This window comes from Liolophura sinensis, chromosome 7 (genome assembly GCF_032854445.1).
Source record: "Liolophura sinensis isolate JHLJ2023 chromosome 7, CUHK_Ljap_v2, whole genome shotgun sequence".
Classification (NCBI taxonomy): Eukaryota; Metazoa; Mollusca; class Polyplacophora; order Chitonida; family Chitonidae; genus Liolophura; species Liolophura sinensis.
In genome coordinates this window covers 27081322-27097075 of record NC_088301.1, presented here as the reverse complement: position 1 = coordinate 27097075, position 15754 = coordinate 27081322, and the positions used below count along the sequence as shown (strand labels likewise).

The following is a 15754-nucleotide window of genomic DNA, read 5'->3' as shown; positions in this document are numbered from 1 at the left end:
GCTTGATTCTCTTTGATTCCCCCACCTAACAGGGCAACTTAAAGAGTTTTTAGTGAAGTTTTTTTTCTTTCTTTCAGATTAACCTTAAGTGTTGGCTTCAAAAGTACCTTTATGTGCTTCTGAAAATGCGTTTTTATATACCAATCTTCAGGTGAAATGCAGTACCTAAAATTCACTAGTGAGATGGTAGCTTTCAGCAATCCGTTGTCTATCTTTTTACTTCTATTCGACAATGGTTTGCTGCAACTATCAGGTTCTAAATCACTGAGTGAGTGAATGAGTGACTGAGTGAGTGAGTGCTTGGGGTTTAACGTTGTACTTAACAATTTTTCAGTCATATGACAACGAAGGAATCCTTAGAGTGCATGTAATGTGCCTCCTTGTTGCAGGACGAATTTCCACCATTCTTTTATCTAGTGCTGCTTCACTGAGACGCCTTACCGAAGGCAAGTAAGATGCCCTGCCCCAGCCATTATACTGATGCAGGTCAACCAGTTGTTGCACCATCCCCTTCATGCTGAACGCCAAGTGAGGAAGTTACAACTTCCTCTTTTTAAGGTCTTAGGTGTGACTCAACCCAGGATTGATCCTGGATCTACAGCTCCCGAAGCGAATGCTCTACCAACTGTGCTATCGGGACCAGCCCTAATTCAATGAAATTGCATTTTAAATTCAGCTTTCGCTATTTTGGCTGCAGCTTGTAGTCAAGAGTTTTGCCAGAAAGTGCATTTTAACACCCTAAACTATAAATGAAATACAATATCTGACCGCTGTTGTGTAAATGAAGAATTCCTGATGTAACGAAACAGATATCAAACAAATAATATTTTGTCAAGGTTCCGCATAAAATAAGAAATAAAGAAGAGTTGTTGTACTTACTAATTGCACTTCACCAAATGCTCCTCGCCCAATGACCTTGACCACTTCAAAGTCGTCAGCCTTGAGACGGCAGCCATTGATCATGTCCACTGGGCCGGCATCTGAAAAGTATCAAAGTTGAAAAAATGTAAACTGTACAAAAGAAAATTCTACAAAATGCATTTGAAAGAAGAAAAGAACTGTCAAAAATTGACTTAAAAGGCCTGTTAATACAGATACAGAATTATATAACGCACTTAAGTAACAGTCAGCTTTTCTAAAAGCTGGATGTTTGAATGAATAGCAAGTAACCTAATGTTTTGGGGTAGGTACTTGCTATTCCAGAAATGATCCACTGCCATTTTCATCAAACTAAAACACAGTAATTACACATACATGTACATGTATGGAGATGGTGAAAATTTGCAAAAAGGTGAAGCTGTCCGAACACCGATATAAATGATACCGTTCTCAGAGGTGCTATACATGTAAATCAAAGTGCCATATGGCAAAAATCACAGTAGCACTATAAATCACAGTAGCACAAAATTATAGCAGCACTATAAACCAGGGAGTGTAAGTCACAGCTTATCACTACAAATCTATTGTACAGTACTTTTAGGTTTACAATACAACCAAACACAATCTTCTTTCAGTTTCCATTTCTGCTTTACCCTGTATCACTGATGACCCAGTAAAATAGAGCATCCAGACATCTTCATTTAACAAATTACAGATGCACATTTCCTGTTTTACCTGGTTTTGTCACTGGCCCAGCAAGATAAGCATAGCGGCATCCAGACATTTTCATTTTATCCCAAATTATAGTCACAAAAACAGCCGTCAGCATAACACATCTTTACACCATTATCTACATGTACGTCGCCATATTATGAAGGGGAGAAAATTTACCATCTTCCTCAATCAAAAGAAAGGAAGAAGGAAATACTTAATACACTTGTACGTTTCTGTATTTGGGTATGGTCCGTGCATGAAGAAATTGACATCAGCTGAATATATGTACATGGATATACATGTGTGTTGTATTCAAATGGTTTATGCATTAATAAAAAAAAAACATCAGTCGTAAATAGAGCAAGTGTACAAATATTACAGATCTGCAAATCAAGCTCAAAAAACATCTATATATCTGTAACAGATAAATCGCCTCCAGGTGAGTTCAGATCGTTAAGGCCTACAAAAGAGAACTAATTACTCTAACGAATGACACCCACTAGCTTGACATTAGTAATTTGCTCAAGCAGAAAAAAAATTGGACAGGATGTGTTGGTGGCAAAGTTGTTGATTTTTTTTTTCACAGCTTTGATATTAACAGAATCAGTTTACAGGGATTCAACTATTTCATAAATGTGCATAGCGCTATATACTTCTTTTGTAAGTGTCAAAAGAGAAAGGATGTAGTTCTCGCGGAAGAAATGAAAGATTTTCTAATAAACAGACCACATCTGGAATCAATTATCTTGCAAATACATCAGAAAATCAGAGAGACATTTGGAGTTTTTAATCCTTTGAGCCAAAAATCTTTGACTGCTTGTCCTGTACATTACATATACAGTGTAACTGCTTATTGCTGCATTTCATTTCATGCTGCATTGTGGGGAAAAAAGCCAGAAAGCTACCTTTCCAAATACTTCGTCCCAAATATGGGACTGGGTTAGAGAAAAGGGGGTGGGAGGCTTGGGGGGGGGGGGGGGGGCATGGTAGTGGAGGATGAATTGACAAATAATGATTATCATATTTTTTACAGCCTTACAACTCTCAACAGTATTTTAAAAGGGAAGAGTTTCCCATGGTATGTGAATTTTCTATCTCATCAATCTTGTCTCTCTCAATTAGACGCAGCACAGTATTCTGATATTTACATGTAAGCTGTAATGAGCCAAAGGTGTATATTATAGCCCAATGTGTTGGGCGTGGTGACATTTGAAAATATTACACCACAAGTCCAATAACAAACTAATCACACGCCTCAAAACTTCTGAACAAAATCATCGAATTCTGGGAGCCGTTACACCTTCTGAGTCACTGTACAGTTAAGTGTAACATGAATCACAACGGATGACATTCTGGATGTACCTGACAATTGCTGCAGATTCGAAATCTTACTTAAATAGTGATTCATAAAGCAGGTTGTCACTGATGTCCATTAAAATCATCATTTAACAGAGATTACGACTACTCTTCAGTCTCCTAAACACCCCCCATCCTCCACTCCCCCCCCCCCCCCCATGAAGATTACCACAGTAATTTGTGGCCGCTCACACTCACATATTGTTAATTTATACTAAGGCCCTTGACTGAGACATGTCTGGCTTGGTTCATATATTTTCCGCCTCACAGTACAACTACTTTTTCTGATTTACCAGATAATGTCCAAATAAATTTCACAAAATTTTGTAAATCAAATTTTTCAGAACTTTTCTCGCAAAAGACGTCACTTTATGGCACTATAATCTAGACGTCTTTTACGTAAAAAGTTTGGAGAAAAATGACTTTTACAGTCTCAGTATTATACATACTCTATTTGACCTAAAATTTCTCTTATGACTATAAAATTATTCAGTTCGCCCAATTCTGGAAGTTTTATTTATTAATTTATTTGATTGGTGTTTTACCCCGTACTAAGAATATTTCACTTACACGATGGCGGCCAGCATTATGGTGGGAGGAAAGCAGGCAGAGCCTGGGGAAAACCCATGAACATCCGCAGGTTGCTGCCAGACCTTCCTAAATACGTCCAGAGAGAAAGTGGACTTGAACTCAAAGGAACCACATTGGTGAGAGGTTCCTTGGTCATTACGCTGCGATAGCGTGCTAACCAACTGAGCCAAGGAGGGCCCAATTCTGAAAGTTCTTCTTCATCGTAAAAAGATGCAGTGAGGTTTGTTGGACGTATATGTAGAATGATATTTTACTGAAATAAGGTTGATTCGGCATCAAAAGTAACACTACGTCACCTTTATTTACATCGAAAAATATATTGTTGCAGTGAATTTTTTAGGACAAATATGTATTCTCCACCAAGTATTTTGATAATAGCACTTCATAAAATTATAAATTAAAAAAGTATTATTGTACATCCAAAAAAGTGTGCACAAAAAAAAAAAACACACGAGGGACACTACAACACAGCTACTGTCAGCTAGACAACCCACTCCAACCTGCTATTCTGTAAGTGACAAGGTTAAATAATTAAGCCTTTATCTTCAGCTACATGCACAGAGATGATCAGCCACACACCCAGTGCATGGAGAATGGATCAGGCACAAGTACTTACATCTGTTGAGGAAATTCTCCACATTCTTGTTCCTCCTCAGCCCTGGGAAGTTACAGTCAGCCACCAAAGCAGTCACACTGTCCTGTAAGCAGACAAAACAATCAAACTCTTGAGATACGGCCACTGGCAAGTATCAACAAACAACAAGTGCAGAGTTCATGAATGCAAACCCCCCCAAGACACAGTCATCTGTCCGTATTCAAATGTGCTTGGTACATGTGTACCATATTATCATGGACTTAGGTATACCTTGAAAAGAAATCCTTTTTCATTTTTCTTGCTATTCATTTAAGCAAAATATTCAACTAATGGGTGTTCGTGTACAAATGGAATTCACAATTGCATTTTCTTGGCGACATAAATGCGACACAGAAACCATTTTCCACTGTGAGGAACTATTGACATGGCTCTTTGCATACAGGTAGGTTAAAAAATTATTTACATTATGTATAATTAATTAATCTCAAAGCAAAACTTATATACATCTCTGGGTACTCCAACTCTAGCCTAGATTACTTTTTTTTTACACTGTGCTATTACTTGTCACATTTACAAGCTAACTGGATCTTAATCAACATACATTTGCATGTAGGAAATGATTACAATTAAAATTTAACATTAAAATTAACATTTTCCACATTAACGATCTGGAAAGACCAGAAAGTTTCCCTTACAGTTAAAGGCGTACATTAAAAGATTATTCATAATTATTCATTAATTCATATCTTTATTTGGTTGTTGTTATACGAAGACGTGTTACACGAGAATATCATGGCGGTAAAGTTGACAGAAGCTGGATTTGAACTCCTAACCTCACTGGAGGCAGCTTAGTCTCTCAGCCTGTGATCTGCCAGATTACAGTAATCTTCCTACATGTATATACACATTTACAATTACAAATTGTTACAATGTGTTAATACAATTCACCTTATTATTCCCCAATGTAGCATGTTTAGTTACATGTAAAGCACGACTGATTACCATATTGATGAGATATCAGCCAGTCAGCCTTGAAGACCAGGTCATACCAGACATGTGTACATGTGTACATATAAGACAGATATAGATATATGTATACATTACACCGATGCACAAATACAAAGGTACTTATCATGACTTACAGGTGAACACAATGTAATATATCTAACTGATAACAGCATATAAAACAGATGATAAACCTTCCACACCGATACACTTGTGTTGCCAGATACGCACATACATGCTGTCAACAGCAATCAGACAGTCTTACTCACACCGTTAGCTACGGAGGCTTGATTCACACTTTGGACATTTTCCCGAATTCTAAGTTTCAACATTGCAGCTCTGTAAGTCAGTCGATATGTCACGCCAATCCTATTTTATTAATGTGGACCACACACTTAAACAAGGGCCCTTGTGCAAGATGACATGAAACCTTTTGCAATTGTTTTGAACTACACACAGATTTGCCGTCTGGTTTGCTATTCTCAAACTCAAGAAAAAAAAACACAGCTAATGAAGTGAAGTGGTCAGTTCTAAGCCTGCTGAACTGGTTGACCTTATATCGGGTCAGTGCTAGAATCTGCACAGGTCAAATGTCAGCTGTCAGAGAGAGAGACCTCCATCTATTCTAGGGTCTCTCCTCACAAACACCCAACAGGTGCGTGTTGCAGTGACTTCAGCACAGTAACTGTTTGTAGATATGTGAATGTACCATTCATATGGTGAGGCCAATCGAACTTGATTCCTTGTTTCTTATGTTAACGTGCATCTAATTTTACCATACACCCACCCACACTCACCTTCTGCTTCTCTTTGCATTACACTAATTATACTTATGGCCTTAGCAACAAACCCCATTAGGGAATAAAAAATATATACTTTATAAAATAAAGTTTATCAACAGAATCAATATGGAGTTTTTGTTTGTAAGCAGTCTTACATGAAGGCTCTAAGAACCTCTAAGTCACTTCAGATGCTCATGTACTTTATTATGGCTTATTAGTGGACTTGCTTAACAGTCATATATATATATATATACACATGCTAAATTTTGTTTAAAAGTCATACATACCAGTGTTAAACTTTGTTTAACACTACTATATATGCCTGTCAAACTTTGTTTAACAGTCATACATATTAATGTTAACCTTTGTTTAACAGTCATATATGCACATGTTAAACTTTGCTTAAGTCACCTACATACACATGTCAAACTTTGTTTAACAGTCGTACATATTAATGTTAACCTTTGTTTAACAGTCATATATACACATGTTAAACTTTGCTTAACAGTCACCTACATACACATGTCAAACTTTGTTTAACAGTCGTACATGTTAATGTTAACCTTTGTTTAACAGTCATATATTCAACAAACTTTGTTGAATAGTCAACTATACACATGTTAAACTTTGTTGAACAGTCATATACACACATGTTAAAATGTGTTGAACAGTGACAAATACACATAGTAAACTTCGCACGTGTATTTATGTATACATACATGCAAGTCAATTCTGCACTATATAAGGCCATCCACATTTACAATCAGTAAACAGTCTTACATACATGTACAAGTAAGACAATACTGCACTACAGAAGCTCCTGTGCATGTGCAGCAGTTAAGCAGCTTTCTTAACTACAGATCATCATTATCTAAGAGGATAATCAGTTAGATTTCCCTTCATATCAACAGAACTGGGACGAAAATAGCTGACAGGTGTACCGAGAGATCAATCACTGCTTGTGTAACAGGGTGACAACGACGACAACATGTCACAGTGGGCATCAGATATAACACAGGGCAGTGAGTGAGAATCTCAGCCCATCTCAGTTACTCACACTACTACAGCAGCTCTGAGCCTGGTATCTAACTACTCCCGACTCAGGTATATAGGTCAAAGCTCTGTGACCACTCCATGGACATATCAACACTGACACACTTCCTCTATATCCATGTGTAGATACACAAAAGCAACACCCTCAACCCAGCTATTCTTCCATGTAAGACACAAATAAATCATTCACAACAAACCACATTTGGGCCTTACAAAAATATTACGATGTCTACTCTAATTCCTCAACCTTTTTTTTCATATGAAAGAGCAACTTTCAAAGCAATTAATTCACATTTTTAATTTGATCTTGGGCTTCACAAAAAAATATCATTTTATCAATCTACACTTAATACTGCCTTCAAAATATGCTTGAATAAAAACCTTGCAAACATGCAAGAAAGTTTAAGAAATACAGTACGTCCACGTTGTTTTGTTTTTGTTTTTTTACGTTGTATAGATTTGTTTTATTACTCAACATTATTACCAATGCAGCAAAATTATCTCCTTGGTGAAGGTAACCAAACAACACAGAGAACAAATTAGAAACTGAACATGCATTTATTTGATTATTGAATTTGGTATTTAATTCCACACTCTAGAACTGAATATGTGAGGGTCCTCTACACTCTCTTAGTAACAGTCACAAAGTACAGATCTGTACGTAAGTAATGTAATTTTCTTAGTTTACTTACATTACTGATAACACATTTCACAGACCTGTAAAGAGCTACAAGAATAAACATCTGAATTTCTTTTTTTTTTTTGTTTTTTTTTTTTTCTTTTCTTTCAACACTTTCACATGCTTCCTTGCATCACTTGATTGGCTTAAATACACTGGCATCAGTAAGTTTTTGAGAAGGATAATTACTAATGTCAACAGTTCTAAAAATTGCGCATTTGACTCGCATCAAAAACTTGTCACTGCACCAGATTCTGCTTAAAGAAGTCACATGACTTTTTGTCATTAGTGCAGTCACACTACAGGTTCATGCAGTGCTTAAAAACTATAGATCTGTTTTCAATTTGTGGATGCATGAAATCTGCCTACCAGGCTTTGTGCAGCTTTGTTTTATCCGTATCGTACGATTCATAGAAAAAAAAAAGTACGTACGCATACAAAAGTTACAACACGTGTCACATGTAAAACATCTGATGGGTGATACAAGCTTAGCGTCAGACTGTTATTTTGTACATGTGATATCTTAATCTTATCACATACATATATAGATTTTAATAGTATGTTCCCATCTGGTATGACACACATGTATTCCGCAACCAGTGACCGCAGCTCTACTGCTGGAGATCTAAACATTTATTTATCTGACAAGGTGGTTTACGCCGTACCCAAGAATATTTCACTCGTACAGTTCAGGCTTATATCGCTTCACCTGTGAAGTCACGAGTTCAAATCCTGTTCCAGCTCCTTTGGCTTACATCTGGGGTAGCTCATCAAAGGCAACCACAATTGTCAGACAATGACGCCATCTACTCAACAAAAACATCTAGTACCTAGCCTATGCAAACAGTTTAATTTGGAACGCCATAGGAGCCCCAGTCACAGTGCTGGAAGCCGTCAAAATACATATCAAAATGTTTTTAGGTTTAACATGGAATTAGCAAGTCTACAGCACAATAGGATGGATTGGTGTGTAATTGTGATATTAATGTGGTTGAGTCATTACATGTGGTGCAGGGGTCAGGCTATGTAGAGGGTAACAGTCACTCTGGTTGTATAATATTCACCAAACATGCGTCCTCAGCTTATGTTAGCTGCCTCTTCTTTCACAGGCTTGACATTCAGTTCAGAAGCACTGCAGTCTATGGCCATACATTTGTAAACAGTACAATAATTTGACCTCTTTCATTTTCACAGTCAAGAACAGTCACAGTAAAAAGCAATATGTGCAATTCATCCCCTTATTCTGTATAGAACTGCCTAACCAAACCAAAAAGACATGTTTTTTTTTTGGCCTAACCACAAAAGCCTAACTAAATTTTTATAACTTTTCAGTGCCAAAAGGTCATGACTCTATAAAAGCCAAGTCAGGACAGCTACATATACATGTAGAAGCTTTCTTTCACATGCAGCTTGTGGTTTTACTTCAATATTAGTTAAAACATTTATTATATATGTGCATATACGTGTTTGTATATATATATATATATATATATATATATATATATATATATATATATATATGCCCATGAGCAATCTAGGTCCCATTCCAGCCTTTAAAAAAGTTGATAGAAATTCGCTCTTTACATTTTATTTGACTCACTTATTTGATTCCTGTTCAACGCCACACTCACTCAGTGCCTAGGGTAAAGCAACAACTGGAAAATTACAGACGAATTGTCACATATGGCATACAGTCTTTCCCATCAAATTGAAGTAACAATGGTATTTAGCAAATGTAAGACGGCAGGCCAGGCCCCAAGTGTGCTAACCACCACTTATAAATTTATCGCCACAAATAATTAGAGTGGGGGAATTAATTATCCAAGGTCGGTACTGAACCCAAACCATGTGTTGCTTGTGGTTTGGAGTGGCGCACCTTGCCAATTTCCTTCTTAGTGCATTTCCAATGTTTGCTGTTATATCTTTTTGCATGTAACGTGCATATTTTTTTCATTTCAAACAAAACAAAGATAATATAATAAGGAAAACTGGTGAGTGAAAATAAGGACTTGGGCCATCTTGAAGCAAGTCATACAAAGGTGTTGTAATTCAAACAGTGAATGAACTTACTGATATGGTCCAACACTAATGTCCCATCTTTATAGCTCTATGCCACAAAGTAGTCAATTCAACACAGAGCGCACTCAACCGCTCAATCGAGAAAACTGACCATTGAAGAATCTTTTAAAAGTTATACAGAAATCCATTTAATGTTTTGCATGATTTTCCTTTCAGCATGAAGTCCTGTTTCATTTCTTTCAATGTTGATTACAAATAAACCCTCTCATAAATGCTCTGACCATCAACAATATAGAAATTCACTGTACAAAATTTAATTCAAATCTGTTTAAATTGTTTTCTGAGCTTCTTGCTCTATTTATGCTGTCCATGCCAAACTGATGTTCATAATAATGGTTCAGATATACATGCGTTTATCTCTTACGAGTTTGCCTAACTTGTTTTTTTTTCACTTTATCAAGATTGAAAGATCCTGATAACCAATTCTGAAATTTTCCTCCTGCTGACAACTAAATATAACCTTAAACCATCTTCCTTTTTTCAGGTAAACATTTTAAAAGAATTGACACAAAGTGATGCAACATCACATGTTAAGATCTGCATTAAAAAATCAAACAGTTCACCTTGAACTGCCTATTTTTTTTTTCTTTTTTGGCTAAAATCTGCTTTAAAATTGTAAAACAACACACTTCATAAGCCAATAATAAGCACTCTTCATTATTTTTAATCAGAAGTTCTCGAATATTAACTGACACAAATGACAAATGGTTATGTTTTAATCCAGTAATGTGTAAAAAAAAAAAAAAAGAAAAAAGCAGCCCAATCCACCCTGCAGGATGGTCCTAAAAACACATGTACAATAGTCACATGACCTTCAGTGTATGTTCGCCACGATATGGCTGAAATACTGCCGAAGTGACATTAAGCCATAATCCTTCATTCATTGATTCAGTGTATGTTTAATAAGACATTGTACATAAATCAACCATCCATATAAATCAAATGCTAGATTGCAAGTTTAAAGACACAACATGCCTCTGCATGTACAAGTAATACTTCATAATCTAATAACAACTGAACTGATTTATGTCATATCAATTAAAATAACCCTGAGATTTGTAAAACACCCAAAAAAGTACTTCTTCTTAAGTGTGAGTACAATGTCTTTTACACTATTTGTCTGTTTTTATTTATTTCCAAGATTCCCTAACCCAGATTTTCAAGTACATGAAAACTTATTAAGTTTTCTAAGCTTCTGAATTTTTAAACCACGAAAACCATCAACTTAAAACAGTTCTAACAAAGACAGACAATTCTGTTACACAAATAAGACATCTTCTCTTCCACGTTTTGAATGCTAGTGGTATTTTTTTTTCTCAAAGGAAGACACGCTAAATAACACTACAAACTTCAAAAGCTTTTTCACCTCCAAGAAGAGATGAACAATGACAAACATAAAATCTTTTTAAAATTCAGTATATGCTCATTGTTGCTATGTTTTCTTGCATTCCACAAGCATGATATGGCCACATAGTTTTAGAGCAAAAACTTGACAGGGTCTCTACAGCTTTTTGTTTCAATACTCAAGTTTTTCAATTTTACAAATGTACCGACATGTCTAAAAAAAAACAAAGTTATGACACTTGAGTTCTCAACTCTCAGCCTTCTCTGATGACATCTTTAACAGACCTGCTGAAAGTCTAAATCACCAATCAGTCCATTATATTCTACACATAATGAGGACATGTATCCTGTAAGTACGCCATACATGTCCAATAATTGACAGTACTACTGAATATTACTTACAGGTCTGTTATACAGGTATTCACAATATAGTAATAATTTAATAATGTAAAACAGTTTTTAGCCGCAACAAGCAGATTATCAGCCCTGTCGGATGGCACAATTTTTGACATCACAGTTTTTAACTTCAGCCTTTCAATAATAAAACAAGTTACCTGAGCATGACACAACATCACCTTTTTCTTTGATGCCTCAGCTATTGCAAATTTGAGCTTGTTTTAATGTTGTTGCACACACTTGCTAACCCACGAATGAATCAGTATGGCTTAAGCTATACCCTAGCAAGAATATATGTTTGAACCAGGACACAGTACTGCTGCTAACCCATTATCAGACAGGACACCTTGAAGACTGAGGATCAAACAACATTTTGACTGACTTCCTATTGGCTGAACGTCTAATAAAATTTGCACACCCCTCATTACATGTACTTAATACAGATGCTGTATCCACATTGTGATTTACCATATAACTCTGGAAAAGCAAACATGAACAAATACAGCGGTAGCTGGAGAAAATGTGCAATTGATACATACCAACAATCCATCCACATGGATCTCTGACTTAGCATCTCGAACTCTCTCTTCCAGAGCTTTTAGGCGATTCCTGAACTCCACATCTACTATCGCCATGGTTGCTCTTTTCTGATTGGTTGAGCTTCAGATCAATCAGTGACTCTTCAAATGTATTCTCCAGATCACAAGTTTCGGTCTCATTGTATAAGGCCAAGGAAATTCAGCATGACCACCGATGGGTGGTTACAGTCAACTCATGGTCACTCACGATGCTATCTCTGCATGTTTCTGTACATTTATATTTCCTGAAATCTGGAGCAAGGACTGGTAAATCTGCAGACAAAAAAAAAAAAAGGAAACATGTTAATACTCTTTAAAAAATCCTTTCAACAATTTCCTTGTACAAGAAAATCACACCAAACTGTCCCCAGTCCCCAGTAATATATGATACAGGAATTAAGCTTTCAAGTAGATGTAATAATACTGCATTAGGAGGTGAAAACAAGACTCTTAAACATCACAGCCTTCTGACTAAACCCACGCACTATGCAAGCAGCCCGAAGTGTATATATATATATATATATATATATATATATATATATATGTGTGTGTGTGCATACATACAAATATATACATAAGTATGTATAGTATACTGCAGAATTTAAAGCCAGCAAATATCAATAAGTTTGCTTCTGGAAAATAGGTTCTTTTGTACGTTATATTACTATTATTATAGAGAATGTTGTGCTAGCTAGTGAAGCATATCAACATGTTTCTATTAGTACAGGTAGGTACATGCAAGTCTGATGATTTTTTTTCTTTTTTTTTCCCCACATGAGAAAGTCATGTCAGGCTACTGGGTTTATGAATAGCGAGACTTTAGAACTTACGCTTGAATGATACAAACTACATCTCCTATGATTTCAACATTGATTAACATCTAACTTACATGAGTTGCAAGTATTAAAGTGAACATAAAGTCTTATGTCAAAAAAGCAATAAATCACAGGATAGCATCACAGAAATACTTCAAAACTTCGAAGAGCCGAACTTCTTAAGAGCCAAGATCATAGAATTTAACTTTGGTGAAAATGGTAACAATGGACAATTCAGTCTAAGCAGATCTTAAGCATTTGGCTGATCACTAGCCACTAATCAGCCCTTGATTGTTAGTGGCATTTCTTAAGGTGGGCAAACAGACATGGGTGCAGTAAATCAAATTTTTGAATTATTTTAAGTACTAAAATGAATCATGTTACTCCAACTGAAAAAACATACATTTATGTAGAACAGAGAACAGCTACCCATTTCACAATAAGTCACTTTGATATTTCAGAGGCTGCCATTTTTTTAACAGAAATGTCGCGGGATCTCGCATTACACAGGAGCTGGGTGCTAATTTTCACTCAACAGCCTATGTTTTAACCTAGGGGCAGCACGCTTGCTAGATTAAATATCTGTTTCATTGAAATTCTGCATTGGAAATCGTGTCCGGATCCGCAGTAATTTATAGTAAGAACAAAGACAACGCTATACCCACAAAGACTGCCCTGACAAACTGCAAACGTCAGAGAAATTTAATCCAAGCTATGGGGTATTTAATGTTTTTGTTTGCATTTTTCTCTCATAGATTTTAGGCCTAGTCATGTACATTTAACTTTTGAACTGTGCGACACTGTACTGATGGCAATGGTGTAATACAGGAAAGTTCCTACATTTTACGTTATCTAACTTCAAGCTAGATGGATATCATGGCATAATTGTGAAACCAAATGAGTAGCTAGCTAGTGACCAGCATAACTACAATGCCCCCCCCCCAACCTCACACACATCCACACCCTCCCCTTCCCTACTCCTCCCCAATCCCATCACTGCCGAATTTTTTCAACCTTTAACTTTTTCACTACCTGTACAATTTTACCTTAAATTTGCTGTTTGGGATGATTTAGCTTGAGTGACAATGGGGTCCATTAAATGAGGGCCCAATAAACCTGCTGACCCCCGAATCACAGGTGTTTACGAAAACTGGTCACACGCCTACAGATTTCTAAGCACCTGTTCAAATCCCAGTAAGATAATTAACAGATAATTTTCATGTCCTTAGCCACAGTCAGGTACTTCTGTTGACATTTCTGTACTCATTCGTAAATGTATATTGCCCACATATTTCAAATACGCCTTGTTTACAGCAGAAGTTTCAGGCTTAACAACAAAATCGCAATTTTTGAAACCTGATCCCAGAGAATCAAAGATGTACATGTACCTGCGTCAACTCAAAGTCGATCGGTCGATACCGCAAGCTACTGACACTGCCGTACGATCTTGACAACACCCCTGGGAGTCACCTCTTACACTTCGTGAAGATTTGCTTTCCCAGTTTCAACACAACCCTGTTAAATCTGCCAGACACACTCATGAACTTCGACGAGACAGTTTAAAACAGACAGATTTTTCATCGACCGCCATTGCGTAGCCCCTGAGTTAAACTTCAATGGCGGCTTCATGAATATGCTTTAGTAATTTCGAGACACAGTTCCGAATCTTTAAAAACAATTGCTTGGTCAATGAAAATTGCAGTTAATTCTACCTACGTGAACGCTAGTGTCAAATTTTAAAGATAAACAGTCTGTTTTGTTCACCCCACCCATCAATTTCAAAATTAATGCAAGTTGAAAAGTTTTCTTGGGTTATGGTATAGGGGAAGTAACTCAGTGAAAACTTTTCATACGGAAACAGAGGATGACTGTTGCTGAGGTTAGCAAATACCGGCATGCATGGAGTTCAACTAAATACATTGTACAATATGAGTCACCGTTATCTTTGTATTTGAATACACATGTGCAAGAAAAGTACAGGCATTTTCATGCTGAGTGGCCGGTGTCTTGCCTTGAGTGATAAAACGAACTATTCGCACCGTGGGATGCCTCTGCCTCTCCGTCTGGGGTGACACACCCAGATTGTTGAGAGTGGGGTGGGGGAAAAGAAGGCGGGGGAACAATGATAAAATGCGAATGTTTTGTTGATCTGGCTAGCCTCAGCCTGTATGCCAAAGGAAACACATGGATATGTGTGTACATATTATTAGCATATTTTTTCGACTAACTGCATGGCTGATATAATTAGCTCTGCATGGGGTAAGAATTAAACTAATGTAATATGCAAAATATATGCCCATCATGTACTGCTCTCTAAATGCACTGCTTTATGTTCATTGCTTTGCAACTTTACATATTTAAGAAAAAAATGCTTCGTAGGAATGATTTTTCTTTATCAGAGGCTTAATTTTAATTTGTTTTTCAGGCTGAGCTCAGCGGTGGTTTTTCTTAGTTTGATTATTTATTTATAAATTAGCGATATTGAACCAATGTACGGCGTATATAAAGGCCGTCTACGATTAGTACATGCGATGGATAGAAAAACCCGGAGGAGTGCCCAAGGTAAGCACAAAGGATCAATAGCTAAAACGAATTTAACAGCCCCATCCCCACCGCAATCATTTCCATATAACGTCGTTCTTTGGAAATGGTTTCGTTGCTCCTGATTATAGGCCTACCTGTACGTTCACGCACTTCTACAAATGTGACGCACAGATGAAGCCTAAGGTCTAAATGTCGCATTGGTAAATGCAGAAGGCAAGTGACCTCTACTGCGAAGTTCAGTGTAAAAGCCATCTAAACGGTTCGATCTGCAAGGATAGATGCCGTTGATCGTTGCTATCAAGGTCTGAACGGTTGGATTCCTGGTCAGAGGCTAGGAAGTAACT

At 36.8% G+C, this 15754-nt stretch overlaps 1 protein-coding gene across 1 annotated transcript in view; it reads right to left on the bottom strand.

Moving 5' to 3' along the window:
• LOC135470791 (rho-associated protein kinase 1-like) overlaps positions 1-14592 on the bottom strand; it is a 21446-nt gene extending 6854 nt beyond the window's left edge. Inside the window, exons 1-4 of the mRNA XM_064749834.1 lie at positions 14255-14592; positions 12013-12324; positions 4157-4238; positions 880-980 (exon numbers count right to left, since the gene is read on the bottom strand). Coding sequence (XP_064605904.1) covers positions 880-980; positions 4157-4238; positions 12013-12108 — 279 coding nt within the window. The 5' untranslated portion in view covers positions 12109-12324; positions 14255-14592. The remainder of the gene's footprint in view (positions 1-879; positions 981-4156; positions 4239-12012; positions 12325-14254) is intronic.
• Positions 14593-15754: the final 1162 nt, after the last annotated feature.